Source organism: Centroberyx affinis, unplaced genomic scaffold, assembly GCF_046629955.1.
Source record: "Centroberyx affinis isolate AG114_WGS23_722 - 3 ecotype Tasmania unplaced genomic scaffold, CSIRO-AGI_Caff_v1 ptg001333l_1, whole genome shotgun sequence".
NCBI classification, from domain to species: domain Eukaryota; kingdom Metazoa; phylum Chordata; class Actinopteri; order Beryciformes; family Berycidae; genus Centroberyx; species Centroberyx affinis.
Window position 1 is genome coordinate 323,638 of NW_027279830.1, and position 14,611 is coordinate 338,248.

Sequence of the window (14,611 nt, forward strand, 5' to 3'; positions counted from 1 at the left end):
GTGATTGTGACAGTGTGACAGTGTGTCACAGGGCTCGTATCCAAGTAACATGGATAATTTCTTAGAAATGAATGTACCTGATTCATTCAGGACCCTGCATACACAAAAAGTTAGGCTTTTTAATGGATAACCTGTGTCCGCCGATCATGTTGCTTTATGAGCTGTTCTCAGGCACAGTCAAGCCTCCTCTATGTACATGTATGTTTGGAACAGATGGATTCTTGCTTGTGTATTTCTGCACAACACACACACATACACACACCCACACACACACACACACACACACCCCACCACCCCAAGGTTGAAATCTGTCTTTTATCCGTGGTAAGGTAAATACAGCAGGTGTAGCAGGCAGGCATATTCCTGTGCTGAAGCCCATTCATGTTTGATTAATGGAAAAGTTTTCATTTTAAAACCATAATTGCCTGTCCGTTCTTATTAAAGATTACAAGCATGTAGCAGTAAGAAAGGAAAGCAAGAGGGAGAGAAAAAGAAAGAGAGAAAGCAGTCTGAAACGAGGGTAAGCCTGCATTATATGGATAAGTAGAGAGGTGTGCCATTCGCTGGGAATTTGCCAGGTAGCTCAGAGTACACATTCCCTGACACCACAAAGGATGCCTAAATGAAGATTTGAGGATGCTACTGTACATATCCATTGCTGATATGGAAAGTGTATGATATCCATGTGGCTCAGGCTGTTTGCTTTGCTGCTTAGGCTGAAGAGACTGGAGATTTATATTAAAGAGACATTGGGAGATAGCAAGGGATTTGGTGCTGTCACAGGATATTTTGGACATGCTATGGATGGGGGAATTTGGGGAAATGGTGACATGAGGATTTGTAAACTGTCTGGGACAGTGACACATAAATGCCCAGTGGGACCCAGCAGCTGACTGGCACAGCGGACCTCCCTCTCGCAACTGCTAAGGGTAATCCCAAGCATTTCTATTGTGTTTGTTTGTGTGTATGTGTGTATGGGTGTGTGTGTAGCGAGTGAGATTTACACAGCCGTTTGGGGGTCCCAGTTTTGCAGGGTGCTGTTAGGTGCAGTGGAGCGCATGGGTCCGTCCCGCCCTGCGTCTTTCACATGTCCCGTGGGAGTGCCAGATGTGGGGTCATCCATCTAGCCCCGGTTCACACCGGCCCGCCTAAAAGTCACTGTCAGGTTCACAGTCACCATCACATTCTGCGCTCTCTGAAAGGAACACACACACACACACACACACACACACAAACACACATCATTAGTGACTCTTCATTTCAGAAAATTCAGAAAATGAGAGTGTTCCTTCCACTGACCGTATGCGATGAAGAGACAGCAGCAGCACAGAGGAGAGACTATTCGGGAGAGATCCATCCTGGCCTCCTTCGAATGGCCTCCCAACCCAACAGTTGTCCTCTAATGAGGGGGAAGTAATGAGTGTTGGGCTGAGGAGGATTGTGATGCCAAATGTCCATCCAGGTTGTTATTCAGAGCCACTGCTGTCTGCGGGCCTCGCTAATGTCTGGCCTCACAAAACAAGAGGCGGGGACAAGCCAAAGAAGAATTTAATGGCATTTCCATTTGAATATAAATGTTATTTCACCCCCAGATGTCTTTGAGCGTTTTCAAATATTTCAAACTCTGCAACAACAGAAAAGGGACAAAACGGGGATCAAGCAGTTGTGCAGTTTTGCTTTTTGCAGAGAGCGTACAGTGAATGAGGTGAATGAAAGAGCACATAATTCATGTGGATATGAGCTCATATATATTGGTACGATGGTGGGAGAGGCATCTCATTTGAATTATAAAGCAGGCAGTTGCATGCCCCGGTATTGGTGATATTAATTAGATATGTGGCCTCTGGGCAACTAGAGAATGGCATCGTCAAGGCTATAGCCTCTCCCCAGCAACAATCAGAAAATGAAGAGATTGTCGAAATCTATTTTAAGGTACATTACTCCTGGCCCTTACACTTGAAGAATGAATGCATGCTTTTGAAGGGCCACATGATTAGAGAGCAGATTCTATAGTGAAAGAAAACATGAAAAGAGTATTGACTAAATTGCGTTGAGATGGTGAGTGAGGCATGTGCACACTGATGCTGTAGTACTTTGATAATGTGAAAATGTGTTTTTCCATAGAACATGGATCTGCAAAACGCATGACAATAATGACGTTTTTTATTAACCTGTGAAAGGATTGCTTTTATTGACCTGTTCAGTCTGTTACATGTGATATACTTTTTCCCTTCTCTCCTCATCCCCAGTACACCTTCCCTCTAGTTCTAATGCTCCCTCTATCCCTGATCTAGCCCTCCATACCTCAGTTTTATACCTCTCCTTATCCCTCATATGCACTTCATCTTCCAATTCTTCCAATTTCTCCCTCTGATTTACTTTCTTTTTCTTCCCTCCTCTCTTGGCAACATGAGTGAGCGAGTGAGTGAGTGATTGAGTGAGTGAGTGAGTAGGTGAATCTCTACCGTTGCTTAAATGATTTTGAGTGCAAACCCTTAAGCTAAGCTTAATGCTCCTTTAAGCTCTGGAGAGAAAAAAATTCATTAACTTATAAGATTTACTCCGCACTACCTCACTAGTTACAGTGAAAGAGAAGAGGAGGGAAGATGGGAAATCGCCAGGCTATGAGACTAGGTAGAGCCGAGCGGGCATGCTGCATTTGGAGCTATCCCACAGCAAAATCCCTAATAAGGGGGTAATTTGGCAGAGGGGCACAGTAGGGAGGGAGCAGGTTAAGAAGAGATCAGGTTCTTCCGAGTGGAGAATTCCAGGCTCCTGTAGTGTGAGAGTATTTTCATTCATGGTAGCTGTCCTCAAATCCTCTTCAGCTATCTCTTTCACAGTTTTTTTTTTTTATCAAAGTAGCAGCCAAATTTCATCAGAAATTGAGTGAACAGACAGGAACCACCAATTAACAGACAGGAACCACAAATAGAAAACTATTACTGTGCACTTAGTTGGAAGTTTATAGGTCAGCTCTGGGAGAAACAGAGGTGTTAAGGTGATGACTAAAGACCATCTGAACATACAAACATCACTTCCAAAACAGCTCTCTGTCTTACTGAATGACTTCTTCTTCCACTGACTGTTGACTGTTTATAGGTTTGTGTTCATCAGTGCTGGCGGAGTCTGTGGGTGCATCTGTGAGGATGTACAGTACGCACAGCATTAGCCCCAATGAGACGCTAGATGGCGTTGCGATTGGACGTGAGAGCATATGTATGTTTACTGTTGCCACTCCAATAATGCGTACTCCCCCCTCGAGCACCTAAAAAGCGCTGCCGCATGTGTATGGTGAATAGCAACATTTCTCTATTCTGTGGGAAACACACTATCAGGGTGAGTGTCGGTGAGGTCCGGGGGCTTTGGAGAGAAAAGAAGACGTCCTTCTGTGCTGTGCGTCCCTGTGATGGGAGGAGTCCGTTTGAGCCATGCGTGTCAATCTATCTCTCTCTCTATGATTATTACTACAGAATGTTTGAAGTGGTTTAATGAGTATGCAGTTCTCCACCCAGTTAGTCATTAAATGATACAAAAGGCCCACTCTTTTTTTGTTCTCACACATCAAGCCCCTTCTTTGTTGCTTGTGGGTCTCTACATGCACACAACACTTATTAATGTTTTTATTCTTAAAAAGAGACACAATATCAACAATGGCAGCACCAACAATGAAAAACACTGGCAGTTAATTTAAAATTGAATGCTACTTTTTGTGGCACTGGCTTATCTATTATTTTAGCAACACTTTCTCTTTCTACCTCGCCCACATCTCTCTCTCGCTCTTGATCTCTCTCACTCACCCTTTTCTCTTCCTTGCCTGTCTCTGCCTGTCTCTTCTCTTATTCAATCTGTGACTGGGAGTCATTTAAATAATCCCTTAATTTTCAGCATCTGTTGTGCTTTAATGGGCCTCTCTTTAATTAGGGTCTGCATGTTGATGTGGGTGTAGGAGAGTCGGGGCTACTGGGATGGGGCAGGAGTGCAGGGGCTGGGGGTGCTGGAGTGGGAGGAGCGGAGGCCAGGGGGACGATGGGGTGCGGGGTACAGGGGAAGGGGCTTCAGGAGGTTAGGCGGTTTGGAGGAGTGTAGGGGCTGCAGGAAGGGGTGTGACAGAGGCACAGGCACAGCGCAGGGCACCAGGGGAGGCCCAGGCTTTGTCCCTGGGATGGAGAGGTTAGGGGGGCGGTGCCGCTGGCTACAGCAAAAACAACTAGACAGTGAGCAATGTGCCGTTCCCATCACCCTCCTTGGCTCTTTTTACACTGAAAAAAGCTTTTCTCTTGGTGCCGTAATTACCTTGCTGGTGTCCCCCCTGATGTTCTGGAGACCAACATGAGCAAGTGAAACTAACTCAGTGCTATTTACATGCTTGTCAGCTGTGACTGTCTTGGCAAGTAATGTAATAATTATAAGTTGTTATTGTAAGTTTTCTATGACTGTAATGAATACAGACAACACATCTAATTATATAGCAACACTTTTTATGGAGGAGACAAAGGCATTTTTTGATCATCACTATATCTATTGAAGAAACACAATGTCACGACCATGTTCAAGTGCTAACCTCATCAGATAGTCAACCAAATGAGCTCACACTGCCCAAAATATACAAAATCCAAAACATGTTTGCATTATTGCATCAATTATAACTACTGTTAGGAACGGGAAAACAAGTAGCCAATCTCAATGAATTTCTCACCACCCATGATTCCTTGCACAAATTAAGTACATGGGATAAAGATAAGATTTTTATGATAAAACGGCAAACTTTTATTATCAAAAGTACAATCCATTGTTATAGTTATACATTACCATCTGAATATACTATGAGAGTGATTACCTTAGAGAAAGAGAGGTATATAAACCTGTGCGCTGTGTGGATATGTGTGTGTGTGTGTGTGTCTATGCCAGGCTGTCAGTCTAAATTAGCAATAATTACATTTAAAGCACAACAAGGTGATGTAGTGTCATACTCTTATGAGCAATTCAGCAGAGAATATTTTTAAAACAGAGGAATTATTGCTTTCTAGAAATAATTAATTCATCTAGAGATCTGTACCTCTCTCACATCACAAATGTGTTTTAATTAACTTGCTTGGTTAAATAAAGATAATTCCAAAATGTTTCGTGTTTATGTGAGTGTGAACTACAGTAGTAGCAGTGCACCCCCCCCCCCCCCTTCCCCTTTTGACAGCCTTAATAGCAGCCATCAATCTTATTATATTTAACTTAGTGCACACAAGCTCTAGAATATTGATCAGCGTAACAGACTAAGGACAATCACACCAATGTAAACCCTAATGCAAACAAGCTTGCAACATGGGCAGAAAAGACAATCAAATTCCAGTCAAAACAATTCTGTAATGTGAGGGGGAAATTATTTCAAGTAAGAAAATCTGTCATGTTCAGCTGTGGTATTGGAAATCAGATCTTGAGAGGAGAGCGTCCTGATGCAGGGCAGAGCCACCACAAGACCTGCTTAGCAAAGAAAGAGAATAATGGAAAGACAAATTGGGAGTGGGTAGAATACAGAATATCTTATCTTTACCTTGGTAGACATTTAGCTGATCCATGTGAGCTGATCTGTCATTTGTTAAAATAAAGTTAGCTCATGCCCTGGTGCTTGAGTGTTTGACTACTGTAGTGTGTTTGTCTGGGAAGTGCATCATATGAATCTGGCTCATGCTTTGCTGTCACTCTCTTTTCTGAATATCTTCTCTGTCTGAAAAGCTAACTACATTTAGAAGGTGGTCAGCCTGCCTCTTCTCTTTTTAAGAATGAAACAATATTGACATTTAATCTTCTTAAAAACTACATACGTTATAGTTCTTTCTTCATAGTTTTCACAGAAATAGCATGCAAAAACCAAAGACTAAAAGTAAGTTTTTCTGTCTTAGACTGTGAAACCCCCAACATTGCATTCAAGTATAGACATAAAGTATGTCCTTGAACGCGCTTTATATTGGTTAATATTTTGCTACCTGTTGGTAATATGATACTACTGTACTATGATACTAAAATACAATTAAAAATGTCACCACAAGGGAAGATGGGAGTGTTTGGTTTAAGTTATGAATCAAAACAAAGGGTAAAGAGGGAAGCTGAACTGCCATTCTTTACACAAACAAGGAAAAAATAACTGAGAAAACAAGCTTTCAAGGACTCTCTGTATGGCCCCGTGTTGTAGGTATATTGGCTGAGGAGCTTTTAATACAGCCATATGAAATCCTATAGGTGTGATTCCTGAGTCCTACTGTCCTCATAGGGTCTGTTGGTCTGAAGAAGAGCCCGTCCCTCGGCCCTGGGTGGCAGATGCAGCACAACGGATGCGTTTGCTCAAGCAGGTGCTGCCATAGAAAGGTGCTGCTGTGCCAATGCATTAATGGAGGGGAATGGGTGGGGTGTCAGAGGAAGACCGAGCACAGCCCAGGCTTGTCCTTTTCGTGGGTGATAAGCATCACGCACCACGGACCTGCAGATTGATCACAGGAGTGCCCAGGCTGGGGGGGGGGGGGGGGGGGGGATGGGGTAGTGGGGCAGGGAGCCAATAAAATTGCACATCTGCATTAAAATGCCATCTCTGGGGTCCCGGCACAGAGCCTGCTATTTCAGGGGCGCCTATTTAAAGGCTGTTGAAGTGTAGGCTCTCCACGCTGGAATAGCGTTGTACACCATCTCCATTATTTATGGGCCTCATCTCTATTTTACTGGTTTACCGAGATGAGGGGGTGGGGCGGGTACACGGCAGTCGTCACCGCAGATAGAACAACATGTGCTCAATGATGTCACAGGCTTGAGAGGACCTGGAGAGGGGAGAGGGGGGAGAGGGGTGTGTGTGAAATGAATGGGGTGGGGGGCTAGAGGCGAGGAGAGGTATGAGGGAGGGTGATGACATTATAACATAGGAGTTCACTGAAGCTTCACGCCATAGCTGGAGGTTTGAGCAGTGCTGCAGGACGTGCGTCCCTCTCTGCTGGCGTCATTAACTCTGTCACATCGATGAATCATCCTCCACACAGGGAAAACATCCATCGTGACCACGTGTGTGTGAAACATGGAAGTGTCTCATCAGATTGGTTGAATTGTGTCGTTTTCCTCTGCATTGAGGGTCGTCACAGGAAAACAGCGCCGTTTGGGCTTTTAATCACCCTGTTTATTATCTCATCTTGTGTGTGTGTGTGTGTGTGTTTTTTTTGTTGGGGAGGGGATGAATTCCAACTACTGTTGAGATTACATTACTTTTACTGAACAATAAAGACATGGACCATTAGTTTGGGGCGATAATTGAGATAGGGGTCATTCAAATAATTGAGATATAATCCACATTTCCCCATTAGAGAGATTTTTCTTTCTTCTATAAAGGGCAGAAAATCAGATCACTTTGCTTGAACCTCTGTTATACGTGACTTGTAGTATGGAATTTTAGGATGGGGAAATTCTTCATTTCTGCCGGCTCTTGGCATCGGCCCAAAATCCAATACCACTATCAGTAATAGCGCATCCACACTTGCATTCATAATTTATGCCTTGTGTGTCTTTGTGAGATATGTCAAAAAGATATTTTAGGTTCATGTCTTCCTGATGTAAATTGTAAATTGTGACAGGTGGGCAGTGCCAGTCAGTTCTTGACTATTATTAGATGGTCAGAGCTAAGATTCACAGCTTTGCTTCACATCTACAGTAAATCACCACACTCCACATCTCCTGCCTCTGTCCTTTCCTCCTATTACTCACTCAGTCATACTTGTGTGGTGATTCTCATTGTGAACCGCTGTGCGTTAAAAAGGAGGGATTTCCTCACTGTGCACTAATGTATGGATTTCTTTTAGCATGCTCCCCACCCTCTCTAACTCATTGCAGTCATTAGAGCTGCTTCATTTAGTGTACACTAGCAGGGCCACGCTGGTAGTGGACAATCTCTAATCATGTGTGAATTTTCTGAATGCTCTGCAAAGTGACACTCTGACTGGAACAATAAAAAAAAAGAATAGAAAAACAAAGTCTGCTGGAACTGGGCTTTGGGGTGAGAGTACCTCACTGCCTCATATCTGATCAACTGTGTGTTCAGTGTGTGTGTATCTGTGTATGTGCATGCAGCTGTTTGTATGTATGTGTATGTGTGTATGTGTATTGTTGGTGTGTTATATTTGTTTAGATTAGTCTCTCCAAAAATAAAGGGCACAAGAGCAATGCCAGATTATGAATGCCTGTTTCCTTTTACATTCAGCATGAGGATTTATTTCTCTGCCTCTGTATGTGTTTACCTATGTATCCCTACATATTGTGATTTTCCAATTGTGTCTGTGTCCCTGTGTGTGTGGGTGTGTGTGTGTGTAGACAGTGGCAGGGGTGTGGGCCTCTCAGCGCAGCCATGTTTTATGCATGAGGGCTAAGGGTGGGGCCCGTTAGGGGGGTCGTGTCTGCGGACACACACAACAGCCAGATCAGCGGACACCATGACTACTTGGCAGAGATGCACGAGAAAGCTCTTTTAGGCGCTGGTCTTCCTTTTTACTCCTTTGTTCTTCAGCATTCATGCCCAATTTCGGTTCTTTCTCTGTGTCCCCAGTGTTCCTCTCACAGCAATAGACACAAACTGCACAAACAGCGGTGTGCCCGCGGATGCCTGTGTGTGTGTGTCTTAATCGAAGACTGTATTCGAAGACAGCTAGCTGCTTTGATCACGTTAGTCATGAGTGCTCTGTTCTCTGCGTTTCTGTACATTGTGTTCTGAAGGATACCTCGCTGTTTCACCACACCTAGACTATGTGTATCAGCAGTGGCAGTGCCTCCGGGGCTCTAATTCAATGCTACACACTGCCGTCACTGCCCCAGGCTCTGAATTACAGCAGACCAAGCCAGAAAGCATTGCTGATTGATTATGTCTACTCTCACTCTAGTAAAGGATGCATGGAGGGAGAGTTACAGGCCAATATTGAATAGCTTGGTACTTTTTCTTGACTTATCTATAGCTTGCAGTGATTTTCATTGTTTGAAAACTTTGATGAAATGAAAGCCAAAGGTGTTTTTTTTTAAATCATGGCTCACAGTTCACTCTGTCAAAGGGGTGCTGCTATAATAATGGGGTTAGCTTATGAAACACTATTTATGTTCACTGTGAAGTTTAAGCCATCTCTGCTCAGCAGTGAGGTAGGCCTAAAACACTTTATGATAGAAGGTTGTGAGTCCCAGGTGGAGACATTGCAGTTGGGCCCTTGAGAGGAGCACTTAGCCCGAATTACCTCAGTAAAAAAGTCCAGCTGTTTAAGTCTGGCCTTATATGTAATGTGGTAAGGAGGTAAAATAAAAATGCATGCCCTAGAAATGTGTCAGGCTGAGTAACAGTCACACTTACAATATTTCTAGAGGCAACAATGATGGAAACATTAAATGTCCTATCTCTTCCTTCCTATATAGATCTCACACCTTAAGAAGGCTGAACTGTCAGTGCTAGAAGAATGCTAAATTAGCATGTTTAAATTTTCATCAGAGCCCCATACATCCATTTGGAGCTCTAAGGTCAAGTCGTGTTGGAGAATGCCACATTTCTCATTAGGCGCTGAGATGGAATAATCACAGCTTAAGACCGACTGATGCAACGTACTGCCACTCTATCTGCAGTATATTATTTCTCTCTCTCTCTCCCCCCCCCCCCCCCTCTCTCTCTCTCTCTGTCTCTCTCTCTGTCTCATTAAGAAGAATGTGTGTGCATGTGGGTCTGTGCTTTATTAATGTATAAATATGTATTTTAGATTTTAGCACACCACTATTTAAGTGGCCAATTATGGGTTTATGCACATGGATTCTTAGAAGGTGGGCCTTTCGCAGAAATAGACACACTATTAATAGCATCCAGATACATTCAAAACCATGACTAGCTGTTTGTCATATGTACAGGCACAATTACATAGTACAATGACACATGCTGGCAGTTCTTGCATCAAGAGCATGGTCAAATTATATATGTAATTTGAGGTTGAAAATTTTTTTTCAATCCAAAAAAATCAACATAAACCAAGTGAGTCGTATGCCGGCAGTGCTACCACAGGCAGCACTATACTCCGTCTCTGTATTGGGCTTTCAGAAAAGACAAGCCTGCCACATAAAATAAACATGAACAAGACATGTCAATAGACAAAATTTAATACAGAAACAGTAGATAAGCCAGTGAATAAATAGAACTCAGCGATCAGCAGTGCAGAACGGACACAGACATGGAGCAATGGAGCAATAATAAGTACGAGCACATGCACTTAACATCAGAGGATACAGCTGGGAAACAACGCACATTACCACAAGGACAAACAGACAGCGGCCAGCACAAGCACATTTCAGACATGCATAAGCTTTCTGCAGGATGCTGCTTACTACTTGTTCATCCGGAGCAACGACTAAACATAGCCTACAGTTTGGAAAAGAGCAGCGCATGAGACAATAAGCGGGTCTGTCCCTCTTGTTATGCTAACAGTGTTCAGATAAGTCCTCCTCGCTCCAAGTTAATTATGGTTGACATTTAAATGAGTACACTTGTCTTGAGGATGGTGGGAGAACTGAAAGAAACAGGCCTCTCTCTAATTGAGTTTGTGGCTCGCTCCACCTTCCATGCCGCCTTTGTTCTGCTGGGAGTAGATATGTGAAGCGCAGTTGAATGAGACTCAGGGCACGGATATTGATATTTGTTATGCTATATGAATGTGTATATATTTCTGTGTGTGTTAGCATGTGTTCTCAAAAAGGTGTCTGACCTACATGAATGTTAACATATGGCAGGAATATTCCTACCACCTTATTTCACATGTGTAGCCATCATTTCGGGTATGACTGCAGTACTTGTGTCATGTCTTCATTTAAGTGGGATGGGCCCTTTGAATTGTTATGCGGCATAAGTTTAGAAGAATAGCAGATATTCTTGTATAACCAGCATGTTTCTCTTTGTGGTGACTTTTGGAGGGATATGACATGTTTGAGAAGGTAAATGATTCGAGCCAGTATGACAAAAATATGCTAATATGCTGAGACTTCAGAGATAACCGAGTGAGCTAGGCTTACACAGCATTTGGGTCTAGACTACATTAATCAGATAATCCTATTGAAACAAGTAGCTATATCATTTTTGAAAAAAAGAAATATTTCTCTCAGAATTTGTAATTTTCTAAGGAAAATAAAGCCATTTTAATTTTTTTAGCTTATGTCTATCAAGTTTCTGCTACCTCTGACCCACTTTCACTGGCAACCAATGTAGATTATTGCAGCGGTCACTGCAGCCTATTCTCTATTGAATGTAGTGAAGTACAACTTCATAGGCATATTGAACACAAACCTGGGTGTCTCCAACAACATTTGTTTAGACTTTCAATGGGTGAGAAGAGAGTGAACCTATAGTGCATTAGCTATATTGATGTCCATCATTATGACCCAAGAGGTGGTTATTCAGAAAATATCCTCATTTAGCTGTATTTAGAAATAGAATTATTGTATCCCAAATACAGCAATTTGAAACTACTTTGGGTCTTTGTTCAGCCAATCTGTATTTTCACCTTATAAATCATCACCCTCATCTGGGCTATAGTTTTCTGCATAACATAATACTGCAAAGTAAAGACATAAATACAGTATGATAAGATCAGTTAGAGTATCTGAGTTAATGAATACATTGTTTGGCATTGGTATGTCATACTGAGCTGTTGTGATGCTGTTTTATGGCACTTTGGCCCTGCACACTTTATCAATATGTGGTAATGATAGACTTGTCAGGAGATTTCTCCGTACATCGTTTGGCCAACAAATGTTACATTATTATGAAATTGACAGATTTCTCATGGATTCAACTCTGCAGCCATGTTGTGTTATTAACGAGTTTGCCTCTTGAGCTAATGCCTTCCTCCCTTCCTCCCTCTCCAGCCATGGCAGACTTCCATGTCCAACCCGAGTCAGTACATGCTGAGGAGTCTGGTGTGGCCCGGTTCCAGTGCCAGATCCACGGCCTGCCAGAGCCTGTCATCAGCTGGGAGAAAGACGGCCGTCCGGTGGACACCAAGGATGAGAGGTAGGACCGCAGCACAGTCCGGCTGGACACTGTTACAGAGGGCTACACTTCACTCGTTCACAGCCAGATGATCTCTCTCTTTCTCTCCCTTGTTTGTCTCTCTTTCTGTCTGTCTCTGTTCCCGTCATCTCTCTATCCTTCTGGGGTTTTTTTTCTTTATGTCTTGTAGGTACACCCTTCTGCCTACAGGTGTTCTGCAGATTACAGGAGTGCGTCAGGAGGACAGTGGGAAGTTCTGCTGTGTGGCCCACAACAGTGCAGGAGTGAAATACAGCACAGAGGCACACCTCACTGTTTCAGGTTGTCATATTCATACCTATGATGAACATATCTACCTACTGTAAGGCATACTAATCTTTTATCTTATGGAAAGTATGCACACATACCCTCACTGTCAGTTACTTAGCCATACAGCATGTGCTGTATTCTCTACTGTTCTTTTGTTCTCGCCATCACTGCTTGAATAGTGCCATTTCTTTTTTCCCTGTTTATCTATCCAACATATTCCAAAGATTTCCCAAACCCATTGTTTCTCTGCCTGATCTAAGAGATACACCATATCAAGATAATGCACTATAGAGAAATCCAATTAAAGGAAGCCATCCATCACGCTCTCAGACTCACAGCCATCTCTTGCTCCCCTCTCCCTTGTTTTCCAGGCTCCCAGTCATCTGTTTACAAAGAGCCTGTGATTCTGGTTGGTCCAGAAAACCTCACCCTCACTGTTCACCAAACCGCCATCTTGGAATGTGTTGCTACAGGATACCCTCGGCCCATCGTGTCTTGGAGCAGACTAGGTAAGATAAAGTGCTGATTAGATAGAATGAAAAGGGCCCAGTGTGTTTTCACCCCAAGAAAAATATTCAGCTACTGGTGCAAATTGCATGTTTGCGTGTGCATGTTTAAATGTGTCTGTGTGTAATTGGCAACACACCTTTGGTCTACCTTGCATATGTACATGTATATATGTCTGCTATAGTATAATATTTATTGTGTATACATGAGGCAAGGGGATTCTACATTAGCCCTGAGGGCTAAACATTATGTTCTGTTCTTGATGAATGCGTCCTTCATCCCCTCATGAAGTTGAACCTCCAAAGTGACACAGAAGCACTGGAGAGCTTCACAGTAATTGAGATGAGGTGTTGAGACGAATAGGATTCGTTCCCCCCCTTTCTCATGCATTTTTCTTGACTATCACTCAAACTCTGTCGTGACCAATTTTCCAATCTGGTATCTGTTTTCCTTAGCTATTATCCAATCTGATTTGCTGTTCAAAATGTAAATTGCTGCCCCTCCCAACCAGTTGGGCATAATCAGATTGAGGATACTGCTTTACACAATGTCGCTAGAATGAAATGCTAACACGATGGGATTTGTGTGTATTAGATTACGGCAGGGAGGCTGGGATAAGCTGCATAATGAATCTGATAGATTCACATCAGTCACTCCTTAATGCCAGAGTTTGTTTTGTGCTTTTCATTCATCAGCACCACAGCCTGCTAGCTTGCTCTCTTTCTACTCTGACACTAACCGAATTAGTGCCTGACAGAGAGAAACCGATAGAGAGAGAAAGAGAGAGAGGGAGAGAAAGAGAAGAAAAGGCAAGAAAAGAAAAAAAAATGCTTCTATTAAGACAAAAGACGGCTTCTTTGTGGTCCAGTGAGCTGTGAGTCAGTGATTATGGGAAGAGGTAGGAATAGCAATAGAATACCCATCATTAAGAGTGAGAGAGGGAGAGCGTAACCACTTGCCCAGCAAGGTGGAGTGATTTATTTCATTTTAATAATTTGTCATGATTAATGAAAATATTGTCTTCCTGGTAATCTATCACCAAAAGAACATCCCCAAATTATACATTCTATTCTGTTCTGTAAGGCAGACCAAAGATTGATAGTTATGTCAAAAAATGTATGCAGTTTTTTTTTTTCAACTAACGAATATTGCTAACGTATGCCCTATGCTATCTGTTCAAGATTTGGAAAGATTCATGCTTTTACCTCCTCCCATTTATTGTAATTCCCTGTTCACATGCCTCAGTCAATCCACCAAGGGCAGATTACAACAAAATACAACTGTGAGACTTCTCACAAAAGCCCCACGCACAGCTCACAGCACTCCTACACTGGCTTCACCCCCACTGGCAGCCAATTAAGTTCCGTATTGACTTTAAGATTTTTCTGATTACTTCTAAAGCATGAAACGGCTGTGCCCCATCGTATATTTGTGAATTGTTGAGCCCCCACAAAGCTGCAAGGTCGACTTCAGACCTAAACTTAAACCAAGAGGGAACAGCCTGAGTGTGAGATCAGCAAATGGAGCTGATTGTTTTAAACAGCAAAACCCGTCTTTTCATGTCAGTCTTTGACAAATTTCATTCTCTTTCTTTTTTTACTCTTTTTTTTTTTACATCACTGCTGTTCCTTTACGTTTGTGAAGCACTTTGTAACCCCTAGTTTCAAAAGGTGCAATATAAATAAACATGTACTTACTTACTTTACTTATATGTGTTAAATATTTGAGGACCTGTACAGTGCTTTTATAGAAGTACATCCAGAAAATAGA

At 42.6% G+C, this 14,611-nt stretch overlaps 1 protein-coding gene across 1 annotated transcript in view; it reads left to right on the plus strand.

The window, feature by feature from the left end:
* The window catches only part of igdcc3 (immunoglobulin superfamily, DCC subclass, member 3), a 56,366-nt gene that overhangs the window by 25,470 nt on the left and 16,285 nt on the right, over positions 1-14,611 (plus strand). Inside the window, exons 3-5 of the mRNA XM_071525734.1 lie at positions 11,902-12,046; positions 12,216-12,346; positions 12,706-12,843. Of these exons, the coding sequence (XP_071381835.1) occupies positions 11,902-12,046; positions 12,216-12,346; positions 12,706-12,843 (414 nt within the window). The remainder of the gene's footprint in view (positions 1-11,901; positions 12,047-12,215; positions 12,347-12,705; positions 12,844-14,611) is intronic.